This window comes from Andrographis paniculata, unplaced genomic scaffold (assembly GCF_009805555.1).
Source record: "Andrographis paniculata isolate CXL003 unplaced genomic scaffold, ASM980555v1 Contig76END, whole genome shotgun sequence".
NCBI lineage: Eukaryota > Viridiplantae > Streptophyta > Magnoliopsida > Lamiales > Acanthaceae > Andrographis > Andrographis paniculata.
In genome coordinates, this window is record NW_026137613.1 from 1,125,581 (window position 1) to 1,150,879 (window position 25,299).

The window sequence follows — 25,299 nt, forward strand, 5'->3', positions numbered from 1 at the left end:
TGAAATATAATATAAATATAAATATTTCTTTATTGGGGAGAAAAATATATAAATAAAATAGTTTTGAGTGAATCATATATGGTGTGTAATATTATACTCCTTCCGTCCCAACAACAATGATCTCTTGGGTTTGGGACACGGTATTTTAAATAGTGTAAATTAATAAATTAGGAGTATTAATAATAAGTTATTATATTATTTTATTATTTTTTATATGAAAGGTATTATTAGTATTTTAAATATTTTTAGAATTACATTTTAATAAAATATATACCATATGAATATCATTTGTAATAATAAAATTTTATATAATACAAATAAATAAAAAAATATATATATACATTTATTTATAATTAATTTAAAATTAATTTTATAAAAAATAAAAAGTTTTAAATATAGATAAAAATATTTTTTATTGAAGACAACGTAGAATTAAAATTTTTTTTTAAATGAATCCTATATGTACGAAATTAAAAATTTAATTAAACTAATTTACATTCATTAACTATATTTAAAATAAATAAATTTACTATATACTCTTATATCTTGGTTCATCAATTAATTTTCGATCGTGTATGTTGTCGTCCCCTTCTCCATTGTGCTAACTTTTTTCTAATATATTGGGCCGAGCTATTTTTTTATTATTATTATTTATAATGTAAGAATTCGCGGCCGCTACTCATCGAGTGTACTCTTGTATAAATTTTCGATCGAATCTAATATCTGCAAACTAAAACTAATAAAATAAGTCACACTACGCGAATCATGTATTCCGAGTTATTCTTAATATCATAATACATTGAGTGTATTTATTTGATATTTTAACTTAAAATATATTTTTATTAAAATCATCCTACATTGGGTGTTTTTTTAGTACTTTCTATTTCTAAACCCAAAACCAAATATCCAAAGAAAATGTTACTTTCGACTGTCTTTACATTAAATCAATTAAGATTTTTAACCTTTTCTCCATAAATGATAAAAATAATAATAAATAATAAAAAAATAATAAAAAAATTAATATTATAATTCCTTCCCCCTAAAAGCAAAATAATATTCCCTCCGTCCGTCCCTTAACAATTTATTTATTTTTTTATTTTAGTCCGTCTCATAACAAAGTATCTATTTCTTTTTTTAAGTAATTGTATCATCTACCTAACATACAATACTAATAGAGATAATTTAGTCTTTTTACTTTTATTTCTACTTTATCTCAATATAATACTAATATTTTTAAAATTTTATGTAAAAAGCAAATGAATATATAAATATGGGACAGAGAAAATAATAATCAGGTGTTTATAAAAATGCACTAGTTTGACTAAATGAATACTAAAATTTGATTTATATATATAGGGCCGTAGCCAAGGAACGGGTCCAAATGTGTTGGGCCCTCCTATTTATTTTAATTTATATATATATATATAAAGCACTCCTTTTGGGTTTGACATATTAAACAATTTAATTATTTTAATTTTAATTTATAATTATTTATATTATATAATAATTAATTGTAATTATATTTTACTTAAAAATTCTCATATTTATAGTAACATAAGCAATTTATCCGAGTAGAAGAGAGAATAAGTTTTAAAATTTAAATAATTGGTTATCTTTATTTATTTAATAAAACATTATTATTAATATTCAATTTAACTGTTCAAATATATTTACTTTAAAAACTTTTTTTTTTTTTTTCCGCATCCGATAAAGATGAAATGAGTAATATAAATAAAAATTTGAGGGTTTATTTCTTTTACAAAAAATTTCAAATTTCTACTATTTTGACTTTGTGTTTTCCGAGAAAATATATATATATATTTTTTTTCACAAAACATCTCATCATATATTATTTTAAAATTTTTTTATCATATTATATATTTAAAAAAAAAAAATCAACCCCATCAAAAAAATTTCTGACTCTCCCACTATATATTTTTTTTTTATGACGTGAAAATCCGCAGCCGCTACCCAAATGTACGACTATATTTATATATATATATATATATATGGAATATGCGGAGTTGTTCACATGGAGATTGGTTGTCCAAATAAGGACATGACAAAACTCAACTACATTCCTCTCTCTCTCTCACTACACCCCACACACACATGCATGCATGTGTATATATATGTATGTATATCTATATTTATATATATGTATATATATATATATATCCAATATATAAGAAAACAAAAACACAATTTGGAGACATATGTATGGCCACCTACTTTTTTTTGTTACACCCCATCTAGCTAGCTCATTAATAAATTTGTTCGAATTTGATTTTTTAAAAAAATAAATAACTAAATAAATATAATACTTGATAAGAGAGTATATTAAATAAGTGTATAAAATTTAAATGAGTTTATTTACAAATAACCTCAATTTTTATTAACAAAAGTTTTTAATATGTGGAATATTACTATGATTGTCTATATATGTATCAAAAATGATAAGTGATCATTTCTTCTTTTTTTTATAATTGACCAAGTATTTATATTAATATTGTTACATAAGTCTTCTAGAAATGTATTCATTTTTCTTTTTTATTTGTCTTCTCAAAATATTTTATTTTCTTTTTTAATTAAAAAATATACTTTTTTTTTACTAGTAAAAAGTTAAATAAAAAATAATAAAATATGTAAAAACTATTATATTAATATTTTTTTTACTATTTTTATACTTTTTTTTTGTGGTCCCAAATAATGTTAAAGCAAACATCAAAAATTTACTCATGGTCATATATGGTTGTCCATTAGTAGTTCGAATAATATATGAATCAAATAATAAAATATGTAAAAACTATAAAATAAATCAAATACCAATTTTTTTTAATCCATTTCGGCCTTCGATACAACTTAAAAATATTTTGAATGGACAAATGAATAGGATCGGTAAGTAATTAATTTACAGATAATCGATACAACAAACACAAAAAAAAAAAATAAAAATAAAAATTCCAAAATAACTATTGTAATAGAAGATCGATACATTAGCCACTTTCGAACATCTTTTCGAGGATACAAATTCAATATTTTTATACTTGTAAAAAAAATACATTGAAGTATAGAATAGTTGAACATAATGGATTAAGAAATAGATGATTTTTAATACACAATTGAATGAACTAATTTAAGTCCCATCTTATTTTTATTTTATTTTATCAATAAATAAATAACATGTGACATGAATGTCACGTCCATATTATATATGAATGATGTGTCTATCTAGTTACAAAATAATTTTCAACTAAGTTAAATCAAATATATATATATACATACAATTTACCTAGGAAAGTAAAAGTATTTAAAAAAAAATACTATGTTATTAATATGAACAATAAATAAATATGTCATGTCACGTCTCTGTATGATAGAGTGGATGAATTGAATGAAATGAATTAAAGGAAAATGTCCACATTTATATATTTTATTTATTTATTTATTGATAGTCTATTTATTGAAATTCAACCAACATCTTATCTACTTCCAACAACAATCTTACAACAAAGAAAATTGAAATGAACCCACCATCAATAAATATTATATATATATATATATATTGTGTGTGTGAAATATGAGAATCCTAAGTCGTAAGGGGTCCATTTTTTTATTTATTTAATTTATGTACAATAGAATTTCTAGTTTCCACATATCAATTCACATTATTGGAGAGAGTAATGTATGTGTAAACACAATAGACATGTGTTATTTATCTATTTATTTATTTAAGGAATATATTTGTTTTAATAAATTTATTCTAGTTTATTTGCATTTAAAATGAACGATTTAACTCATTTTTATATAATTTAATGGAATTGTTTATTTTATTTTGTATTGGAGTTTTATAAGGCGTCATGTATCCATATAAACAAGATCAAACACGTGAGATGAACAAGAAGGACTTTTATTGAATGGTAATCTTGTTTGTTTTGCTTTGTGACATATTTCACAAGGAGTACAAGGACTTGCTGTAAAAAATGGTAAATGCTTCAAAGTTTCAAATGAAGTATGATGTCATAGAGAAGGTTAATGAGAAATGGCCAAGGTTAGCTCGATGGTAGGGACAAAGGTGCTGGAGAGTGTTGAGATATTTTAGATATTTAGTTTTAGATTTAGTAGATTTATATCTAGATTTGATCTTATTCATAGATTAGATTACTTAGATTTGAGTCTATTGAGTCTGTTTTGTATTGCCTATATATAGGCTCCCTATTTTGATGATTAAGAACACAATCTCATTATTTTCCCCCAAAATTTCTAACATGGTATCAGAGCCTATTTTTCTCATGCTGTAGATATAGCCTATCAACCCGTGTTTCTCCGGGTACATTCAACCTGGATTGTACCCGGAGGTCTTGTAATTTTCAGATCATGCCTTTGCAAGTTGTCTTTTTGCAAATCTGTCTCGTCTCGTCTCCGATCTGTTATCTGTCCGCTGCTTGTCTGTTGTCTGTGTGCAATCTGAAATCTTCGCTGCTTATCTGTTGCCTGTGAGCGATCTGAAACGATCTGCCATATGTCCATTGTATGTCTGTTGCTGCGTGCGATCTACCATCTGTCATTGTTTGTCTGTTGTTGTGTGCGATCTGCAATATGTCGTTGCCTGTCTGTTGTCTGCATGCGATCTGCCATCTTTCGTTGCTTATTTGTTGCCGGAAATATGTCTATGATCTGCCATATGTCCGTTGTTTGTATGTTGCCTGCGTGCAATCTGATCTGTCCGATGTTTGCGATTTGTCTATTTTCGGCTCCGGTGGAGTCATGTCGTTTTCGGCTTCAGTGGAGTCATGTCTTTTTAGGCTCTGGTGGAGTCATCTCATTTTTCGGCTCCGGTGGAGTCATCTCGTTTTCGCCTCCGGTGGAGTCATCTCGTTTTCGCCTCCGGTGGAGTTATGTGGTTTTTGGCTCCGGTGGAGTCATGTGATTTTCGACTCAAGTAGAGTCATCTCGTTTTTGGCTCCGGTGGAGTCATCTCATTTTCGACGGCTCCAATGGAGTCATGTCGTTTTCGGCTCCGGTGGAGTCATCTCGTTTTAGGTTCCGGTGGAGTTCTGTCGTTTTCGGCTCCGATGGAGTCATGTTGTTTTCGGCTCTAGTGGAGTCATCTCTTTTTCGGCTTTTTTTCGGCTCCGGTGGAGAGTCATCTCGTGTTCGGCTTCGGTGGAGTCATGTCGTTTTCGGCTCCAATGGAGTCATATTGTTTTCGGCTCCGGTGGAGTCATCTCGTTTTTTGTTCCGGTGGAGAGTCATCTCGTTTTCGACTCCGATGGAGAGTCATCTCATTTTTTATTCCGGTGCGTGGAGAGTCAACTGCTAATTTTATTTATGTTTTCTTTTTGCATTTATATTCAAATTTCTCATCAAACTCAAGTTGGTTTCTGTTATACCACTTGAGTTTGAGGGGGGATGTTGAGATATTTTAGATATTCAGTTTTAGATTTAGTAGATTTATATCTAGATTTGATCTTATTCATAGATTAGATTACTTAGATTTGAGTCTATAGAGTCTTTTTTGTATTGTCTATATATAGGCTCCTTATTTTGATGATTAAGAACACAATCTCATTATTTTCCCCCAAAATTTCTAACAGAGAGGATATAAAGGTTCTGAATTTGTTTTTCAGTAGCCAAAATTGTCTCACATTTCTGGTCCTATATCACATAATCATTATAAGTGAAGACAAGTTTTAGAGGGGAGTGTTTAAGAAACAAGCTAACAAACAACAAATTATATTTAAATGTAGGGATATAGTAGACAAATAGTAAAGTGATTTATAGTGTAATTGTGACAGAACCAGCAAGGTTGGTTGTGTGGTAAGTTTCATTTGGAAGCATAATACGATGAATTGTTTTCAAATGAGCTAGGAAGGTAAACAATCTTTTTTCAACACAAATATGGCATGTTGCACCGCTATCAATTAACCAGGAATTATACCCTAAATGAACAGAACTGGTAGGTAATAGGTTACCTGACAATTCCACAATTGAATTTGTTGTTGTAGCAGGTGAGTCAGAAGTGTGTTGTAGCAGAAGCTTTTGTACTTCGGCCTTTATGAGAGCGCTCAGGTCTGGATTTCCAGAGCTTTTGTTCTTCCCAAATTCATTGGTCACGGCAACACATACAAATGTATTTTTCTTATTCTGCAAGTTTTTATACCAATCAAGAACCCCATGCAGAGACAAGCATGCGTCTTTAGAGTGACCTTTCTTCTCGCAGTAATCACATATCATGTTCCTTTTATCTGCAACTTGATGTTTCCTTCTGTCTAATCCTTTTTTGCTCGATCCACTTTTGCTCCCAACCATAAATGCATTGTGTTATACAGAAATATGTATTTCCTTTTGTTTTTCAACTTGCAAGATAAGAGCATAGGCTTTGCTCATGGTAGACAGTGGTTCCATCAACAAAATCTGTCATCTGACATTTTCATATTGATTATTCAGACCTATAAAAAACTGAATTAAAAGATCTCGTTCCATCCTTGCTTGAAGCTTATGATTCGTACCACGAGAGCACTCAATTGGTCGCTCAATGGTAAAAAGCTCTGCCCATATTTTCTGAAGTTTTGTAGCATAAGCAGTAATGGTGTCACTCCCCTACTTTAAGGAGGTGAGGGAGCATTTGAGTTGGTAAATTAATGATCTGTTGGATTGGCCAAAATTTTCTTTTAGGCTATCCCATATATCCTTAGAAGTAGGAACAAAAATATAAATGCACCTTGTAGGTCAACATAGATGGAATTGATAATCCAGGTTCTTACCACTGCATCTATTTTAGATAGTACAGTTACTAAAAAAGAAAATAGATACTTTGTTATGGGACGAACTAAAATGGAAAAATGGATACTTTGTTATTGGATGGAGGAAGTATAATACTAAGACCATTTCCAACTCATTCCTTTATTTTTGCAATAGCTACAGTAAAAATGCAGTTGATCTACAATAATTGTACTCCAACCATAAACTTAAATTTTTCACTCTAAAAAGTATATTCCCTATATATTCCTCTTTTATATTATTTTATATAATTTTTTTATATTTATGAATTACACTCCAACTTTAATTTATTTTTACAATATAACCCAAATATATTTAATTACACATTATTTTAAAAAAAACTATATAATTATATATCATTTTTCGAAAGGTAAAATTATATATCACTTTTAAAAAAAATAAAATTATATCCAAAAAATAAAATTATACATAATTTTTTAAAAAATAAAATTATATATCATTTTCTAAAAAAATAAAATTACACAATATATTCCAAAAAAATAATAAAAATACATAAACACAGCAAAACACCACTCAAAAAATTCCACTGTCCCCTCCCCCAATTTTTGCACAACCCACTGCATGGAGTTGCCCTAATATTCAAAGGTCTACTCGTAAAAATTAAATGTTACTCTTTTTGTGAGACTGGTAATAATAAAGATAATTGTAACTTATACTCTAATTAAAATAATATTTTGTTTTTATATATATTTAAAAAAAAAAAAAAAAAAAAAAAAAAAAAAAAAAAAAACTAGAGACCATTGACCTTCAATATTGCCAACAAACAAAGACAGATGAAGAATCGGTCACAACAGATTTTGATTTTGCGCACCCATTATTTAATAGGGCCCACACGCATCATCTTTCCCGCCAATTTCGCCGCAAATAATGCACTACATTCTACATCTAATCTAAATAATTATTTTTATTATTATTATTAAGTCCCAAAAAAAAAAAACCTTTCGAATCCACTCCACATTCCAAAATACCACTCAATTATTACACAATAATTATCCCATAAATAAATAAATTAATTAATTAATTTCAAAACAAGGATTTCATTGGTAGGGGGCAGAAAATATATTTATATATAAATTGATTTTTGCAATATTTGTGACATTTGGAAAAAAAAAAAAAAGTCAAATATTGAAATAGTCTTCAATTTAAAAGACCCAAAACCTTTTTAATGTAACCAATATTTGATTTGATCCAATCAAATATATATATATTTTTTAATTATTTATATATGTATATTCAAAAAGTGGCATGGCACAAATTATTGAGAATATTCTGTTACATATTAAAAGATATATAAATAAGTTAAAATTGAAGTGGAAATTTAGGGTGCATTTTTTTCTATGATATTTGGATTGGATTTTGAATGTATACATACATAAATAATATACACAAACGAGATGGAAATAAAAAATTATAAGTAAATTATATTTTATAAAAAAAAAAATTAAAAATAAATATTTGGGAAAAAAAGTATAGTGTCACCCTAACTTAAAATGGCAACCAAATGGAACCTTAATTATTCTATTTTTCAAAAGTTATTCAATAAATCAACTATTTAAATGTTAGAATTAAGTCATAAGCGATCATATGAAATGCAAACATTTTTTTTTTTAATTATTATTCTCTATAAATATATATATATATATATTTTATTCTTTAAAAAAAAAAATCACACCCTTTCGTGAGACACGTGTTTTTCTTTTGAAGGTTTGGATTTTAAATTTGAATTATAAATAATAAAAATATTGAATTAAAATAATTGTATAATATAATATAAATAGATATTGATGTTAAAGTTGATAAAAATAGGGACAGTTAGAAAATTCAATCGGAATCCAACACGAAAAATCGTGCTTAGGCTTTAAAAAATAGGCCTGAACATTTTATAATTAACTTTTTTACATCTAATATATTTATATGTATATTAACTAATAAAATAATATTTCCTCCGTCCAGTTAGAAAGTATACATATCTCTGTTTGGTACGTCCAATTACAAAGTAACTATTTCATTAAATACGTCAAAAATATTCTTATTTTACATCACATTATTACTTTTATACAAAAAATAAGGACAAAAATATCATTACACTGTTTTTACATACATATTATAATTAAAATATTATTATTTCTTAAATACCGTCCCAAAAATAGATATACATATCTGTCTTACGACAGAGAGTAATACAAATCAAGTTATAGCTTGATGGTAAACTTTATATTTTATTCAAATTTAGTTGTGGGTTTGATTCCGGATGTTTTTTTTGATTTTTTTTTATTAATAAATAGTAAAAATTTAATATTTAATAGCAAATTCTTTTATTATTTATATTTAATCATCTGTAGAATTTATTTATTTGTGTGTCTGTGTGATTTTTTCTTATTTATTATCTTTCTGTTTATATTATAGTAGTTGGACTTGAGTTTTGTTGTATTTTGAACTGATATAATTAATGAATATAATTTGATGTTTTTTAAAAAGATTGTAAATTTGCATAATTAAAATATAAAAAAAAAAAAATTAAACAAATTTTTAAAAAAAAATACATTGTTGATATTTTAAAAAATTATTAGTACTCCCTTATCTAAAATGTTTAATTTATTTTTCTTGGCCACATAAATTAAGAAAAATAATATTTTAATATAAAAATATAATATTTTAATATAAGAATAAGATAAGTAAAAATTATATGAAGTATGATAAATTTTTTCATTAAAAACTAATATTGAAAAAATAATGACAAATTAATGGTTATTTATTTAAGTATTAATAATAAAATTGTGATAGACCGAAAGAGTATTAAATAATATTTCTATATTTCCTTCATTCAAAATCAATATATTCAATTTTTTAACATAATTTTTTAATATTAATATTTTATATGTTTATAGTAGGCTGAATAAACAATTTTACTCATGAATTAATTGAAATAAGTGATTATTTTTATAATAATAACTTATAATGTTTTTTTTTATAATGAGAATCACAATTATTAAAAATAATTAAATTGTATATTAATTTCAGATGAAGAAATATATAAATAATTAAAAGTAAAAAAAATTTAAATATATATATTTTCTCCGTCAGATGAAATTATCATCTTTTATATGAGCACGCATATTAAGAAATATTGTATTATGTAATTAATTGGTTTAATTAGGTGATGTAGTGTTTATAATAAGTATTACTTTAAATGTTTTTTATTTGATAGATTAATCAAATAAATGTTAAAATATTTTTATTCAAACTTTTTCAATATTGAATATTTTATGTACTTCAAATTTTTTTTCTAAGAAAATATTGTATCGATTGTCAATTAATATGTGTAATTATAATAATATAAAAAAAGAAATTGAGTTTATTAATTTAAATGCAATTAATACAATAAAAATTCGGTAACTAAAAAAAAATTTAAAGTAACCAATACATCAATTTTATTATATATACATAAATAATTCATTATGACATATCAAATTTATACTTTATATCGTATACCGTATCAAAAGATTTGGTTTGATATTTTATCATCACCAATACCATATCAATAATTTGGTATACATAGTTTATAGATGAAAATATAATGAATTATCGAAATAGCGCGCATACTGTATAAAAAAAAATAATGAAAAATTTCAAATTTTCGGTATGATATGATACCATACCATACCGAGTTTTTTCAGTATTGTAACAACATACAATTTCATATTTTAAAAATATATAGAAAATAAAAAAAAATGGTATTTCGATATATATATATATAATGAATGAACTTTTCCAAATTTTCGGTATGATATGATACCATACCGAGTTTTTTCGTTATTGTAACAACATACAATTTGATATTTTTAAAATATATAGAAAATAAAAAAATGGTATTTCGATATATATATACTGAACTTTTTTTTACAATATCGATAAACAAACTAAAAATTTTCGTATACCATCATAAACCATCCATAACTAAATTGTGTATACAATAACAAAATATAATATTTTACGCCGAAATACTAAAATGCAAGTAATTTTATGATTTTGCGTGATAAATGTGTTTTATTTTTTTTAAATCTTTTTTAATAAAGAAAAAATAAATTTAAATCAAATTTCACTATTAACAAAATTTCCAATTATAAAATATCAAATTAAACACTAATTTTTTAATATTACATTAAAAATTAATTTAAAATTTTAAATATTACATAAATATCTATTTATATTAAATTAAATATTTTTTTAGTTTTATTACTCCCTCCGTCCCATATACCGTGTCTGCTACACTGTAGACTATTTTAGGAGGGGTGTAATTAGTAAATAATTAATAATGTATTAGTGAAAATAATTATCCTATAATATAAATAATTATAAATTAAGATTAAGATAACTAATTAGTTTAATTAAAATTAAAAAAAATAAATTAAAAATTTTTAAATGAAATTAAAGTGTGTAATCATTTTCCAAAAAAGGGAAGTGACATGGTACGTAGGACGGACAGAAACGGCAACGTGGACATGGTATGCGGGACGGAGGGACTATTTACAATTATAGTCCAATTCAAATTTACCATAAACAAATAATAAACTTATAGATATTAATAACTTAATTAAATGTAATTAAAAATTTTATTTGAATGATTATTTACTAATTATTACTGTATTAAGTTGTGTAATAACTTTTGTGAGATTTTGGTTTGAGTTTTGATTACGAATAATAAAATTTTTAAATTGAAATAATTGTTTAATGTGATGTATTAATATAATATTTTAATAATAAAATTAAATTTTAATATAATATAATAAATAAAAAATAAATATTTGATTTGATATTTTTTTAATCAAAAATTGAAATAGTAAAATTATTTCAAAATTTTTAAATACAACGGAAAGCACTACTATTATTAATTTTTATTTAATGTTTATATAACACAATATTTATTTTATTTTTAACTACTATTAATTATTATAATAATTTATAAAAATATTATATTTCTTTACGAAATATTATATATAAATGGTAAAATAAGTTTTTGGTCCCCTTTATTTATATTTGTGTCAATTTTAGTTCTTATATTATTAAATTAATGATTTTAATCCCTTTTATTCGTATATATGGGTCAATTTTTAGTCTCTTAATTTCGAAAATTTAGTTTTGATTATTTATCCATTAATATAGTTCATATTTAATATTTAATTATCTTTTTTTTAAAAAAATAAAATAAAATATACATATATATAATAGATATCCTAATTATATACATTGTCATACAAATAGATTATCGTCAAAAGATTGTTTTACATAACTTATTATTCTTACAGTATCTATTAACAAAAGATGTATATATCCACTATATTTAATATCATGCTCTTATCCGCGAAAAGAAAAAAAAAAAAAATATTTCATTTTCTTATACCAATAATTTAAGGGTAAATTATTTTTTTAGTTCCGTAATTGGACCCCTTTATCATTTTAGTGCTGTAAGTGGAGCATGTCGCAAACTAGTCCCATAAGTAAATTTTTTTTGCTGTTTTAGTCCTCCGGCGCCGGAGACACCCGCGTGGCTCGCCGGAGGTGAAGTGTCCGTCAGGTGTCCCGCCAGGTCAACGACACATGGCGGACACGTGGATTTATTTTATTTTTTTATTATTTTTATTATTTTTTAATTGTACCAAATAAAATACAAATAAAATTTAAAATAAATTAAAAATAAGTTTTTAAAAAAATTAAAAAAATGAAAAAAAAAAAAATCCACGTGTCCGCCGGGTCAACGACACCTGGCGGACACGTCACCTCCGGTGAGCTATGCGGGCATCTCTGGCGCCGGAAGATTAAAACAACGAAAATTTTTCACTTATTGAACTAGTTTGCGACATGCTCCACTTACGAAACTAAAATGATAAGAAGGTCCAGTTACTGAACTAAAAAAACAGTTTACCCATAATTTAATTAAAACAAACAACTAGCTATCAATTATGTTGTTTTAGACAAATGCTTTTAGATTGAGAGTATTTAAATTTGTTTTTAAGTCCTTGCTTGAAATAAAATATTTGCGGTGACGATATTTGAAATATATATATATATATATATGTATATAAGTCAATGTAAATAATGAATAAGAATGATATTTTTGGATGAATTATACACTATATTTTTTATAAAAAAAATAGACTTATAACTTTTGAGAATAAATTTTAATGTTGTGTATACATTTTTAAGAAAAAATATTTTTTGTGGTTAAAAATGAAATGTTTTATATCTTTATGCGATAGAGATAATAATAATCATATTTATTAATTTCTAATGAAACGGTGATTAAAGACTAAAATTGAACTAAATTTAATAATAAGAGCCCAAAATTATTATTTTTAAAAATAAAAGAAAAATAAAATTGACATATTAGTGAATAAAAAATACTAAAAATATATTTACCTATATCTAAATTATCATTAAAAAAATAACTAAGCACACCCACACTACTAAGTGAAGGTAATTTGCATTCATTTTTTAGGTGTGTTTGTTTAATATATATATATATTAAAATAATTTGTATTATTTGGCACTATATTTTTATTTTCAATCTTATCTAGATCATTGAAAAAAATAAAAATAAAAATAAAAAACTCTAAAAAATTTGAAATAAAATAATAAAACAAAGTAATAAGAATGCATTCTTTTAAGGCTTGAGTCTGGATTTGTAGTTTGAAAATAATAAAAATTCAAACAAGTTTTAATGCAATATAAATAAATATTTGATATAATATTTTAAATAAAAAATATATTTAATTTGATTTTTTATTTTTTTTTATAACGTGAAAATTCCCTCTTCTTCGAGTGTTCTCAGAGTTAATATTAATCGATTCTTGGCCGACAAAACAAAAGTATATTACTCAAACCATATGCTATAAATAAAATCTAAAAGTGCACAAGATTTGAATCTATTATCTGACAATTACGAGTTTACCCCACACCATTAACGGTGTGTTTATTTTGTGAGATAATTTGAAGAAAAATTTTTGATGTGATGTATAAATAATTGTGTAAAAAATATAAAAATAATGAATATATATATGATATATTAATATTTAAAAAAAAAAAGTGTACACTTTTTTTTTTATTATTAAAAAAAACACACACCCTAAATCATTCATGCATAACTTTAATGTAAAATGCATGTAGAATGCAAGGTTGTGTTTTTTGTGATTTTACCGCAGATTTTTAGTATTCAAATTCTTTATTTTTTTCAAAAATATCATATCAAATAATTATTTTTTTTTCAATATTATACTATAAATTTATTTTATATTCAAAATCTTATATCACTTTTATTTATATCACATCCGATAATTATTCAAATTTAACTTTTTATTATTCAGACAAATACTCCCTAAGAAATGAGGTCCGGAACTCATAAATAATATGAGTAGGTAAGAGAAGTCAATGTTCACCTAATTTTGCTCAATTCGTTACATCTCATTTATTTATTTATTTTTATTTTATAATTATTTTATTTTATTTTTGGCTAATATTGGAAAAAGTAGGACATTAATGTTTCCCTTTTTGTGCTGTCATAAATAAGAATGGGAAATTGTTTTAACATTAAAAAATGTTAAATTCATTTAATGATTATTATTATTTTTTTTCATAATTATTTTGGTCGGCATTTTACGTGAAATATTGTAATTTTAAAGTTTGTTTATATTGAATTATTATTTTTTAATAAATAAAATATATACTATATATCATATTAATTTTTGCTTATATTATACTCCCTCCGTCCCACTACAATTGACACTATTTCCATTTTTGTCTGTCCCGTAACAATTGACATTTTTCTATTTTTGGTAAAAATTATTAAACCAAAATATATTTAACAAATATAAATCAAATTAATTAACTACATAACATACAATATCGTAAATGACGTAGGACCCACTCAAAACCCCTTTATTTCTGTCACTCTCCTAAAAAAAATAAATATTTTTATCAATATTTAAAACTACACATCTTTTATAAAATTAATTTATGTTAATTATAAATAAACAAAAATGTTTTTTTATTTACTTGTATTATAGAAGATTTTATTCTCTACAAAATGATATTCATATTGCATATATTTTTTAATTGCTATATAATTTTAAAATATTTAAACATATATTAAATTTTTTTTAATCATATATATTAAATTTATTTTAAAACTATAAATATTATTAATTATACAAAAAATAATATAATAATATCATAACTAACTGTTATTAACTAATTAAATATCCTTACCTTAAATACCGTGTCCCTAATCAAAGGGTTTAATTCCCGTTGGGACGGAGGGAGTATCTTTTAAAAATTGTCTACAATCAAATTATTGATTTCTTTTATTTAGTAATATAATCTATATATACTAATAAATTATTATTATAATTTTACTTAAAATTACAACCATATAACTATTAAGGTGTGTTTGTTTGGTGGATTGGATTTTAAATATACTATTCATTACAGTTTTTCTCCCAAAAAATTAAATCAAATACTTATTTTTTATTTTTTATATTATATTAAAAATCAATTTTACATTCAAAACATCACATCAACGCCTATTTATATCACATCATACAACTATTCGAATTCAAAATTTTTACTATTCAAATCTCAATTCAAAATCCAAACCACCAGACAAACACACCCTCAATGTATTTAAAAAAATTAATACTCCCTCCGTCCCAATACAATAGTCTTATTTATCATTTTTGTTCGTCTTATTTCCATAAATAACCATATCACTATAAAATTATCAATATATTTTCATTTTTATTGCACAATTACCACTACACACTCACAAGGGCAAAAAAATTTTTATCCATATTTTTTACCAACTATCAATATAAAATCAATATTTTTTAAATTCCGTACTCAATCAAATTAAGATTATATTTATGGGATGGATGAAGTATAATTTTATAAATAAAATACTCCATCCGTCCTATAACAAAGTATCTATTTTTCCATTTTAGTCCGTTATATAACAAAGTATTCATTTTTTTTAGTAACTGTACTATCTACTTAATATTACAAATACCCTTACAATTTACAATATATTACATAAATGCCATTACTTTTATATCACATATTCCTACTATATCTCAATATAATACTAATATTTCTAAAATGACGTGAAAAAGCAAATAAATAATTCTTTTTGAAATGAAGGGAGTAAAATTTATACCATAAAGATACCCCAAAAGATCATAAGCAAGCACATTATTATTCTTTCTGAAAATAAAAGTTATTATTATTTTTTTAATAAATAGATATTTATATATACGAAATTTGATCCTCATTTTTTTGAAAGTTTTCCTTCACTTTTCCAATAATAATAATAATAATATTATTATTATTATATTGAACATATAAGTAATTCATTAATATATTTCTTAATACTAACGTAATTTGAAATATAAATGCTATTATTCATATATATTAAATAAAATCTATCATTTTATATTATGAAAATTTAATTAGAGATAAATGTAGTATAAGACTTTAAGGTGTATTTATTTTTTATTTTAAATAAAAATTTCTATTTTTCATTTAATAGCATTTTAAATTAAAACTAAAAAAATAAAAGGTAATAATTTTTCAGATTCATTTACACCATACGGATACGGACCGGTGACTGTATTCTCTCTCGTATGTGTATAATTCTATAGATACAGAAATATGTATGTATATATGTATACGTATAGTGAGAGAGACTGACTGACAGGTCTGAGGAGAGAGAGAGAGGTCAAATAGTGAACTTTCGACAGGTTTGCCATTCATTGTGAGACAGTGCTCTGTGCCAACACGATTGCAGCACCCGAGGAGAAAACACGGAAAAGATCCATTCCGGAGAGCGTTGGAGAGAGAACAATGGGGTGAATGGAACGTGAGGATTTAGCAGCTGCAGTGGTGTTTCAAGAAATGGTTGCTGCTGATTATTACTATGCCTTTTCAACCGGTAAGTTTTGAGAAAGAGTTTGCGTCTCAGCGTTGATTTGTCGTTTGATTTTGTGATTTTTGTTATTTTTGAGAGTTTTGTGTTGTGTTGATTTTGTGTTTTGTGTTTTTTGGGGTTTGCAGTTTTTGTTAAGTGTTTTTGTTCGTCTTCGAGGCTGTCGATCTGAATTTTTGCAGCGGATTGGTGTTGACACAGGTTCAAATGATTTTTCGTCGTTGTGTTGAGTAGAATGTTGTTGAGCTATTCGGTTCATGATCTAGTTGTTTATCTGAGAACATCTGCTTTAAAATCGTTCGTCGCGTGTTCCGATAGATGATGCATATCTTCCTCTGGGAGGCGGAAATTTGGACTACTTGATTTCTTTTTGATGTTTTATGGTTTTGTCGAATTTCGCAACGAGATTTTTTTTTTTTTTTTTTTTTTTTGTCTTCAAATTTCTATCCGCTTTCCTTTTTGGTTACCGTTTGAACGGATCTTATGGCTGGAAAATTTTATAAGATGTGCATCATGAACCGATGAACATTCCCCCTTGATGTATGATGTTTTCTTCTGATTTTCTGAAACAAGAAATGGTGTTTTTTTTTTTCACTGAATTCAAATTTAGGCCTTGAATGACTGAAGCACTTTTGGTTGAGTTTTTGTTGTGTTTTTCTGTGAAATTGAAGAAATATGTGTTCACAACAATGTATTCGGATCAAGATTGAGAGATTGAATAGCAAATAAACAAGCAAATGATAATTTTGAATTGTGAAGGCTGAATAGATTCATAAATTCATATATATTTCTTACCACCATTAAGTTTAATTTGATTATACGTTAGCTTGGTTCATGGATCATGCAAAAATTCGTTTCGTGTAGATCTTGGTATGATTCTGAACCTGGTAAAGGATGATTCATATTTGATTCACTTTGTTTGTATTTTCCAGGAAGTTCTTAGCATCATTCTGGTGTTTGAAGACTGGATTGGGTCCGCAACCTTCTGTACCACGGGTCGCAGCACCGTAGAAGCTTTTTTAAAGAGCTAGTTTATAGAAAACCAAAGGGACGTTTGTTTCTTGTTCTTACAGGAGTTATGGCGGGCTTACTAAGTTCTGAATCGAGACGTATGTATTCCTGGTGGTGGGATAGCCACAATACCCCAAAGAACTCGAAATGGCTTTACGAAAACCTTACAGGTGGATACATATTTCCTGTTCTTTTATCTTTTGATATAATACTATTTTGCGATTGTGATTGTGATTGTGATTGTGATTGTGATTGTGATTGTGATTGTGATTTTTTTGTTTTACAAGATATGGATGGCAAGGTTAAAACAATGATTAAGCTCATTGAAGAAGATGCCGATTCATTTAGAAGGAAAGCTGAAATGTACTATGAGAAACGGCCGGAGTTAATGAGATTTGTGGAGGAGTTCTACCGGGCGTACCGTGCATTGGCAGAAAGGTATGATCATGCAACAGGGGAGCTTCGCCACGCGCATCGCACCTTAGCAAAGGCATTTCCCGATCAAGTACATTGTGATTCTGAACTTATCGAGGATTCTCCATCAGAATCTTCAGCACAAGAAAGGGAGCGGTCGATGCAATATGTGGATGAGTTATTTCAGAATTTTCAGGGCCTTTCTGGATTGGATGTACACGATGAAAAAGGAATTGACCTCGATCGTGAAGATTCCGAATCAGGCTTGAAACTAAGGAGTTTGAATGAGGTGCATTGCTTAAAGAAAGCTCTCGCCGATGTGCAAGCAGAAAAGGAAGATGTTCTCCTACAATATCAAAAATGTCTTCAAAAGCTTTCTGAGATGGAGGAATCGCTGAAGAAAGCACAGGTCGATTCCGAAAGTTTTAATGAAAAAGTCAGTGTGGCTGATATCGAAATCCAGAGTTTAAAGGAAGCCCTTATTCAGTTAGAGACAGAGAAGAGTGCTAGATCATTAGAAAGCAAATGCTATTTGGATAAAATATCCGATCTGGAGGCCATGGCTTCCCGCCTTCAGGAAGATATGAAGGGGCTTGACAATAGAGCAGCTGAAGCAGAAGGTCAATCTCGAAATTTGAAAGATGAAATGTCGAGGTTGGAGCTTGAGAAGGAAGAGGTGTTTTATCAGTACAATCAATGTCTTTCTAAACTATCGAACTTAGAAAACATCGTCTCTGTTATGGAAGATGAGGCCAGACTGCTCAAGAAGCAAGCAGAGATTGCAGAAGCTGAAGTCGTTGATCTAAGAAAAGCTTTAGCTGATCTTAACGAAGAAAAAGAAGCTTCGGCCAAACAGTACAATTGCTGCTTGGAAACCATTTCGAAGCTCGAGAAAGATCTAGCTGGTGCCCAAGAAGAAGTCAAACGCCTTAACAATGAGGTCTTGGTTGGAAATGCTAAACTCGTGACGGTTGAAGGGAAGTGTGCTCGGTTGGATTTGTCTAACCAAACTTTGCGCGTTGAGGCAGAGAATTTGGCAAAGAAGATTGCGATTAAAGATCAAGAGCTTACGAAGAAGCAAGAGGATCTGGAGAAACTTCAGAATTGTCTGCAAGACGAGCAAATGCATCATGCGCAAGTCGAAGCCACTCTCCAGACACTGCAAGATTTGCATTCTCAATCTCAGAATGACCAGAAGGGTCTGGCGTCGGAACTTGAAAGTATTCTTCAAATGCTTAAAGACATAGAATCGAGTAAAACTATTCTGGAGAAAGATCTTCAACAGGTCAGGAATGAAAATGAAAGTCTGGGCCAAATGAACTCATTATCAGCTGCTTCTATGGAGATTATGCAAACTGAAATCGTAGGTCTGAAGGAGATTAAAGAGAAACTTGAAAAAGAAGTTTCACGTCACATAGGCGTAAGCATGTCTCTTCAGCAGGACATTTTACATTTGAAAGAGGAAATCACCATCTTGAATAGGAGCTACCAGACATTACTCGAGCAAGTGGAAGCAGCAGGTCTGAATGCCGAATGCATTACAACTTCTGTGAAGAGCTTGCACGATGAAAACACGAGGCTGAGGGAAAAATGCGAGCATGGCAGCAACGAGAAAGAAGTTCTGATGAAGAAGCTAGAAGAAATGGGGGAAGTTTTGACCAAAACAATGGTTGTAGAAAGCTCTCTGTCGGAGCTGAATGCCGAGTTAGAAACCTCACATCAAAAGTCGAAGGCATTGCAAGAATCTTGCCGGATTCTTCAGGGGGAGAAGGCTGTGCTCGTTGGGGAAAAGACGTCTCTTTTATTTCAGTTACAATCCGTAACCGAGAATATGCACAGTTTGATAGAAAAGAATGCTGTTCTGGAGAGTTCTCTTTTGAGTGCTAAAGTTGAGCTCGAAGGTCTGAGGGAAAAAGCAAAGGGATTGGAAGAAATCTGTGAATTTCTCAAGAATGAAAGATCGTATCTTTTGTCCGAACGCGACTCCTTGGTTTCTAAACTCCGACATGTTGAACAAAAGCTCGAAAACATGGAGAAAAGATACATGGGATTGGAAGAAAAATACGCAAGCCTACAGAAGGAGAAGGAAGCGATGCATTGTCAAGTCGATAAGCTCGAGATGGCGTTGGGCATCGAGAAGCAAGAACGAACGAGTTCTCAGGACAGAAGCGAGACGAGGTTGGCGGGGCTCGAAAGCCAGATTCATCTTCTGCAAGAAGAGAATAAATGGAAGAAGAAAGAATCCGAAGAGGAGCTCGAGAAATCTCTAAAAGCTCAGTTCGAGCTCTCCGTCTTGCAGAAATTCATTAAAGACATGGAAGAAAAGAACTATTCTCTTATCATCGAGTGCCAGAAACACGTCGAGGCTTCGAGATTGGCGGAGAAAGTGATTTCAGAGCTGGAGAGTGAAAGCCTTGAACAGCAGGTCGAGGCTGAACTTCTGTTGGATGAAATCGAACGACTAAGGTTGGGAATCTACGATATATTCCGGAGCCTGGAAACTGAGTATGCTTCTACGGGGAAGGTCGAAAACGAGCGAGCTTTTGTGCATCATATTCTTGAAAGTATCGAAGATATGAAAAACTCCATTTCCGAACAGGAGGATGAGAAGCAGCAGCTCGTAGTTGAGAACTCGGTACTTCTAGCTCTACTTAAACAATTGGAATCAAAGGGCACCGATATTGTGAAGCAGAAACTACATTTGGAGCAGGAGTTCGAAGTTATGGCGGAAAAGTTTGCTGCTAAGAACACTGATTTGCAAAGAGATTACGACGAACTGCGGGAAGTATACTTTCAGGTGAATCGGGAAAACGATTCTTTACTGAATAAGTGTTCTAAATTCGAGGAACAGAAGATTACTGATGCTGTGATGGCGGAAGTTCTAAAGAATTTCGGGGAAGAGAAAATAGCAGAACTGAAGTTACTCGTCGAGGATTTGAACCGGCAACGAGAGATCAATCGCGGCCTCGAAAAGGAAGTGACGGTATTGAGAAAAAAGCTCGATTTGCAAAATGCCGAGAGTCTACTCTTTAGAGACACCGTTCGAAGCCTTGAAAATGAGTTAGAAGAGATGAGAGAATGCGAAGTTCAGATGAACGCCGACTTGGAAAATCGAGAGGCGAAGCTTTTGGATACGGAAATGAAGCTTGAAGCTGCCGAAGAGCTGAACTCGACATTATGCAAACTTGTGGCTGATCTGAAAAACGACATCCTCCATTCGCGGGAGATAAGAGAAGCTCTGGAAACCGATTTACTCGTTTTTTCGGAAGAAAACGCGACGCAGAAGGATGAAATCGAGGGCCTTGAAATGGCGAACAAGAACTTGGAGTCGGAACTCAGGAAGCTTCGTCAAGAGATAGAAGAGAATACGATGAGGGAGCTGACTCTAAATACTGAGCTTCAGGAAATGAACAACGAATTCGAAGTCTACGAAGCCGAAGCGTCGACATTTTGCTTCGATCTCCAAGTCTCTTCGATTCAGGAAGTTTTGTTAAAGAATAAAGTGAAAGAACTTACCGCAGCCTGCCAGATTCTCGAGAATGATCGGGATTCGAAATCGTCGGAGCTTGAAGAAATGAAAGGCGAGCTAAAGTCAAAGGACGATGTAATTATTAGCTTGAAATCGCAGCTCTCCGAGTACGCTCCGATCATCGCTTCACTTCGAGACGATATTACCGTTCTCGAGAGTAGTGTTACGGCACAAGCTAAGCTTAAAGGATTCGACACTCCCGAGTCGAAGGTAAAGACTTTTTTTAAGTAATTTGCTCGAAATTTACGTAATGATTATATTTACTTGTCTACGCAGTTTTCAGATGCTGAACTTTCTGATGATCCGTACCTTATCTGCTTGAAGGAATCGAAAACGCTTGTTAATTCCGTTCCAAAGATGCTGGAAGATCCTGCGATGACGCCACCCCACCAGAGCTTCGGTGGAGATAATAACGAGCGGAGCAATCGGAGGAAAGGCGTCTACGATTCACCGAGGTTAATGAAAAGCAAAAGCAAAATCTCCGAGCTACGGATGAAAGACATCCCGCTCGACCACGTCTCGGAGCACGGAATCCGCAAGCGAGGCGGCATGGCGGGATCCGACGATCTGATGCTCGAGCTGTGGGAAGCTGCCGGCGACGTCAAATCAGTCGATCTCTCCGTCGACCGCATGCTCGACTTCCCCACAATAAAACCCGAACCCGTTCAAGAGCAGTCTGACCGGAAGATCCTCGAGCGGCTAGCCTCCGACGCGAAGCGTCTCGAGATCCTTCAATCGACGTTGGACAACCTACGCGAGAAGTGGGACAGCAGCAAGAGCAAGAAGGGTAGGAAGAAAATCGATGAATCGGAAGCGGTCGACGAGCAATTATCGGAGGCGGAGGACACGCTGATACAGCTCGTCGATTTGAACACCCAGCTGGTGACCCACATCGAGCTGTGCCCGCGCGACGAGACGGCGTCGCCGCGCATGAAGGAGACGGTGAACACGTGGATGATGAAGGTGATGGAGCAGGCGGACAAGGGCGCTGAGAGGATCGGGCGATTACAGATGGAGCTGCAGAGGATTCAGTTCGGGTTGTCGAAGCTCGTCGGCGACGGGAACGGGAAGTCGAAGGGGGGCCGGGGGAGGTTTTTCCGGAGCCGGAGCATTGTTCTGAGGGACTTTGTGAGCGGCGGGAGGAGGAGCAGCCGGCGGCGGAAGAAGAGCGCGAACTGCGCGTGCTTCAGACAGTCGACTAGCGGCAAAGTTAACAGCGTGTAAGTTGTTTGTTTTTTTTTTTTTATTGCCGTAGCCGTAATGAAAGATTATGTTGGGATGGTACAACTCTTCGAAAGACTGATATATATATTTATGTAGCTCATCTTTATGTATGATTAATTCGGACAAGGACTATCTAATGTTATCTATCTTTTATGTCTGTATATGGCTTTGTTACTATTGTCACGGACCGCCTAGTTGTTCCTCGAACACTTTCCGTGTGGCCTAGCCACTTCCCGGGTCCGTGACACTATGCATGTTTCTTAAATATTTTATAGTTCCTCAAACCCTTGATAATTTATGCATTTTTGGATAATTGTATTTAATACTCCTTCCATCCTTCTTACAAACATTGTGAAAATTTGTGTTTGACACAAAAATTTAGGTAGAGAGTATTAAATATAGTAATTTGAGATAATTTCGATATTAAGTGATGTGATTGGAGAGAAAAATAATTATTTATTTATTTTTTTTATTTGAGTGATCTGATGAAACAAAGTGAAATGTATGTTAATATATATATATAAATATTACTCTCTCCGTCCGCTTACAATGTTGACGTTTGCTTTTGGAGCTGTGCTTAAGAAATAATAGTATTTTAATTAGAGTGAGTAGTTAAAAGTAGTGTAATGACATTTTTACTTTTACTTTTGTGTAAAAGTAACGATGTGATGTAAAGTAAGGGTATTTGTGGAAAAAAATAGGGTATTTAATGAAATATTAACTTTGTAATTGGACGTCCCAAAATAAAAATATGTAAACATTGTAAGTGGACGGAGAGAGAGTAATAATTATTTCTAAATTTAGAAATATTGCAGGAGTATTATTATATTTTTATTACTTAGAGGGTGGTTGGGAAACAACTTTTTGAAGAGCTTTTAGTTTATTGAACAGTTTAGCTAATTTAGATGTTTGACAAATTAGCTTTTTTAAAGAGCTTTTTGGACCAAAAAAGTTTATTTTTGAAAAACTTATCTATCCAATGTCTTGAAACAATTTTTTCATTTTAATTTTGATTATTCCTTATTTACTTTTAAAACTTAATTATTTATTTTATACATATAAATATATTTTTATAGCAGTATTTATTAATTATTTTTAATATATTTAATTTATTAAATTATATTTTTCTTTTTGTAAATTTAAAATAATTACTATTATTAATTATGACATATAAATTATTTTATTTGTAAAATATCATTTTTAAAACTAAATCAAATAAAAAAACAAAGGTTATTAATTTATTTATATATATTAAAATAATAATTAACATAATAAAAATATATATGAAAGATTTATTATTTTATATTTTATATAATTATAATAAAAAATTATTATTTTTTAATAAAAATAATTTTTTCACATTTAAATAATAAAAATAAAAATAAATATTTTATAATATTTTTATAATTTTTAATAATTAATAACAAAAATTCTCATAAATTTCAAACTAAAGTGAACAAAATTAAATATTTTAAAAAATAAAAATATCAATGTCCTTAATAGTCATTTTATGTATAAACAGCTAATGTCTTTAATACAAATCGCTAATTGAATCAGCTAGTGAAACCAGCTAATTGAATCAGCTAAACGCTAAAAGCTATCAACTAATTGCCAAACACACCCTTAGTATTTTTTTTTTAATTTGTACTCTGTACGTATATAATATTAATATTTAAAGTTTAATATTCAAAAATAAATAAATAATTACTTAAATCACTGTTTGATTTAATATTTTTGAAAAAAATAAAATTGGTATATAGTAATATTTTGGTGAAAGTTTACAAACAAACAGACCCTAAATTCTTATTATTTTTGAAATTATACACTGTCCTAATATTCTTGTTTACTTCTAAAATAATTGTTTTTACATTATCACACACAAAATTTAAAAAATATCTAAATATCCGTTTGTTTTCTGTATACATAATTTTAAAAATATTAGTATTATATTGGAATATAATAGAAATAAAAATGAAAATACTAAACTAACCTTATTAATATTTGTGTAATATATTGTAAATTGAAATGATATTTGTAATGTTAGGTAGATAGTACAGTTACTAAAAAAAAAATTGAATATTTTGCTATGAGACAAATCAAAATGAAAAAATAGATAAAATTATTAAGAAACATAGGGAGTATTCGGTGATCCATCTAAATTTTCTATCTATAGGGTTATGTTTTCTTATCACTTCCTCTACTCACAAATAATGTGTAAATTTAATGTGAAGATATTAATATAAATAAGGGAAAAAATCAAAATTAGTCCCATTAATAATATAATTAATCAATTTTGGTTCCATTATATATATATAAACCATCAATTTTAGTCCAATTACAAACA

At 28.9% G+C, this 25,299-nt stretch overlaps 1 protein-coding gene across 3 annotated transcripts; it reads left to right on the plus strand.

Annotated features, from left to right (window-relative positions):
• Positions 1-16,584: 16,584 nt before the first annotated feature.
• On the plus strand, positions 16,585-23,116 carry LOC127266514 (protein NETWORKED 1A-like). 3 transcript variants are annotated; one of them, XM_051296771.1, is made up of 5 exons: positions 16,585-16,783; positions 16,906-16,978; positions 17,710-17,958; positions 18,076-21,941; positions 22,008-23,116. In XM_051296771.1, the coding sequence occupies exons 3-5, from the start codon at positions 17,856-17,858 to the stop codon at positions 22,953-22,955; spliced, it is 4,917 nt and encodes a 1,638-aa protein (XP_051152728.1). In that variant the 5' UTR covers positions 16,585-16,783; positions 16,906-16,978; positions 17,710-17,855; the 3' UTR covers positions 22,956-23,116. The 3 variants fall into 3 exon arrangements, with proteins under 3 accessions (XP_051152728.1, XP_051152727.1, XP_051152729.1); XM_051296770.1 differs by lacking the exon at positions 16,906-16,978; XM_051296772.1 differs by lacking the exon at positions 16,906-16,978 and having other exon boundaries at positions 22,056-23,116.
• The last annotated feature ends 2,183 nt before the right edge of the window (positions 23,117-25,299 follow it).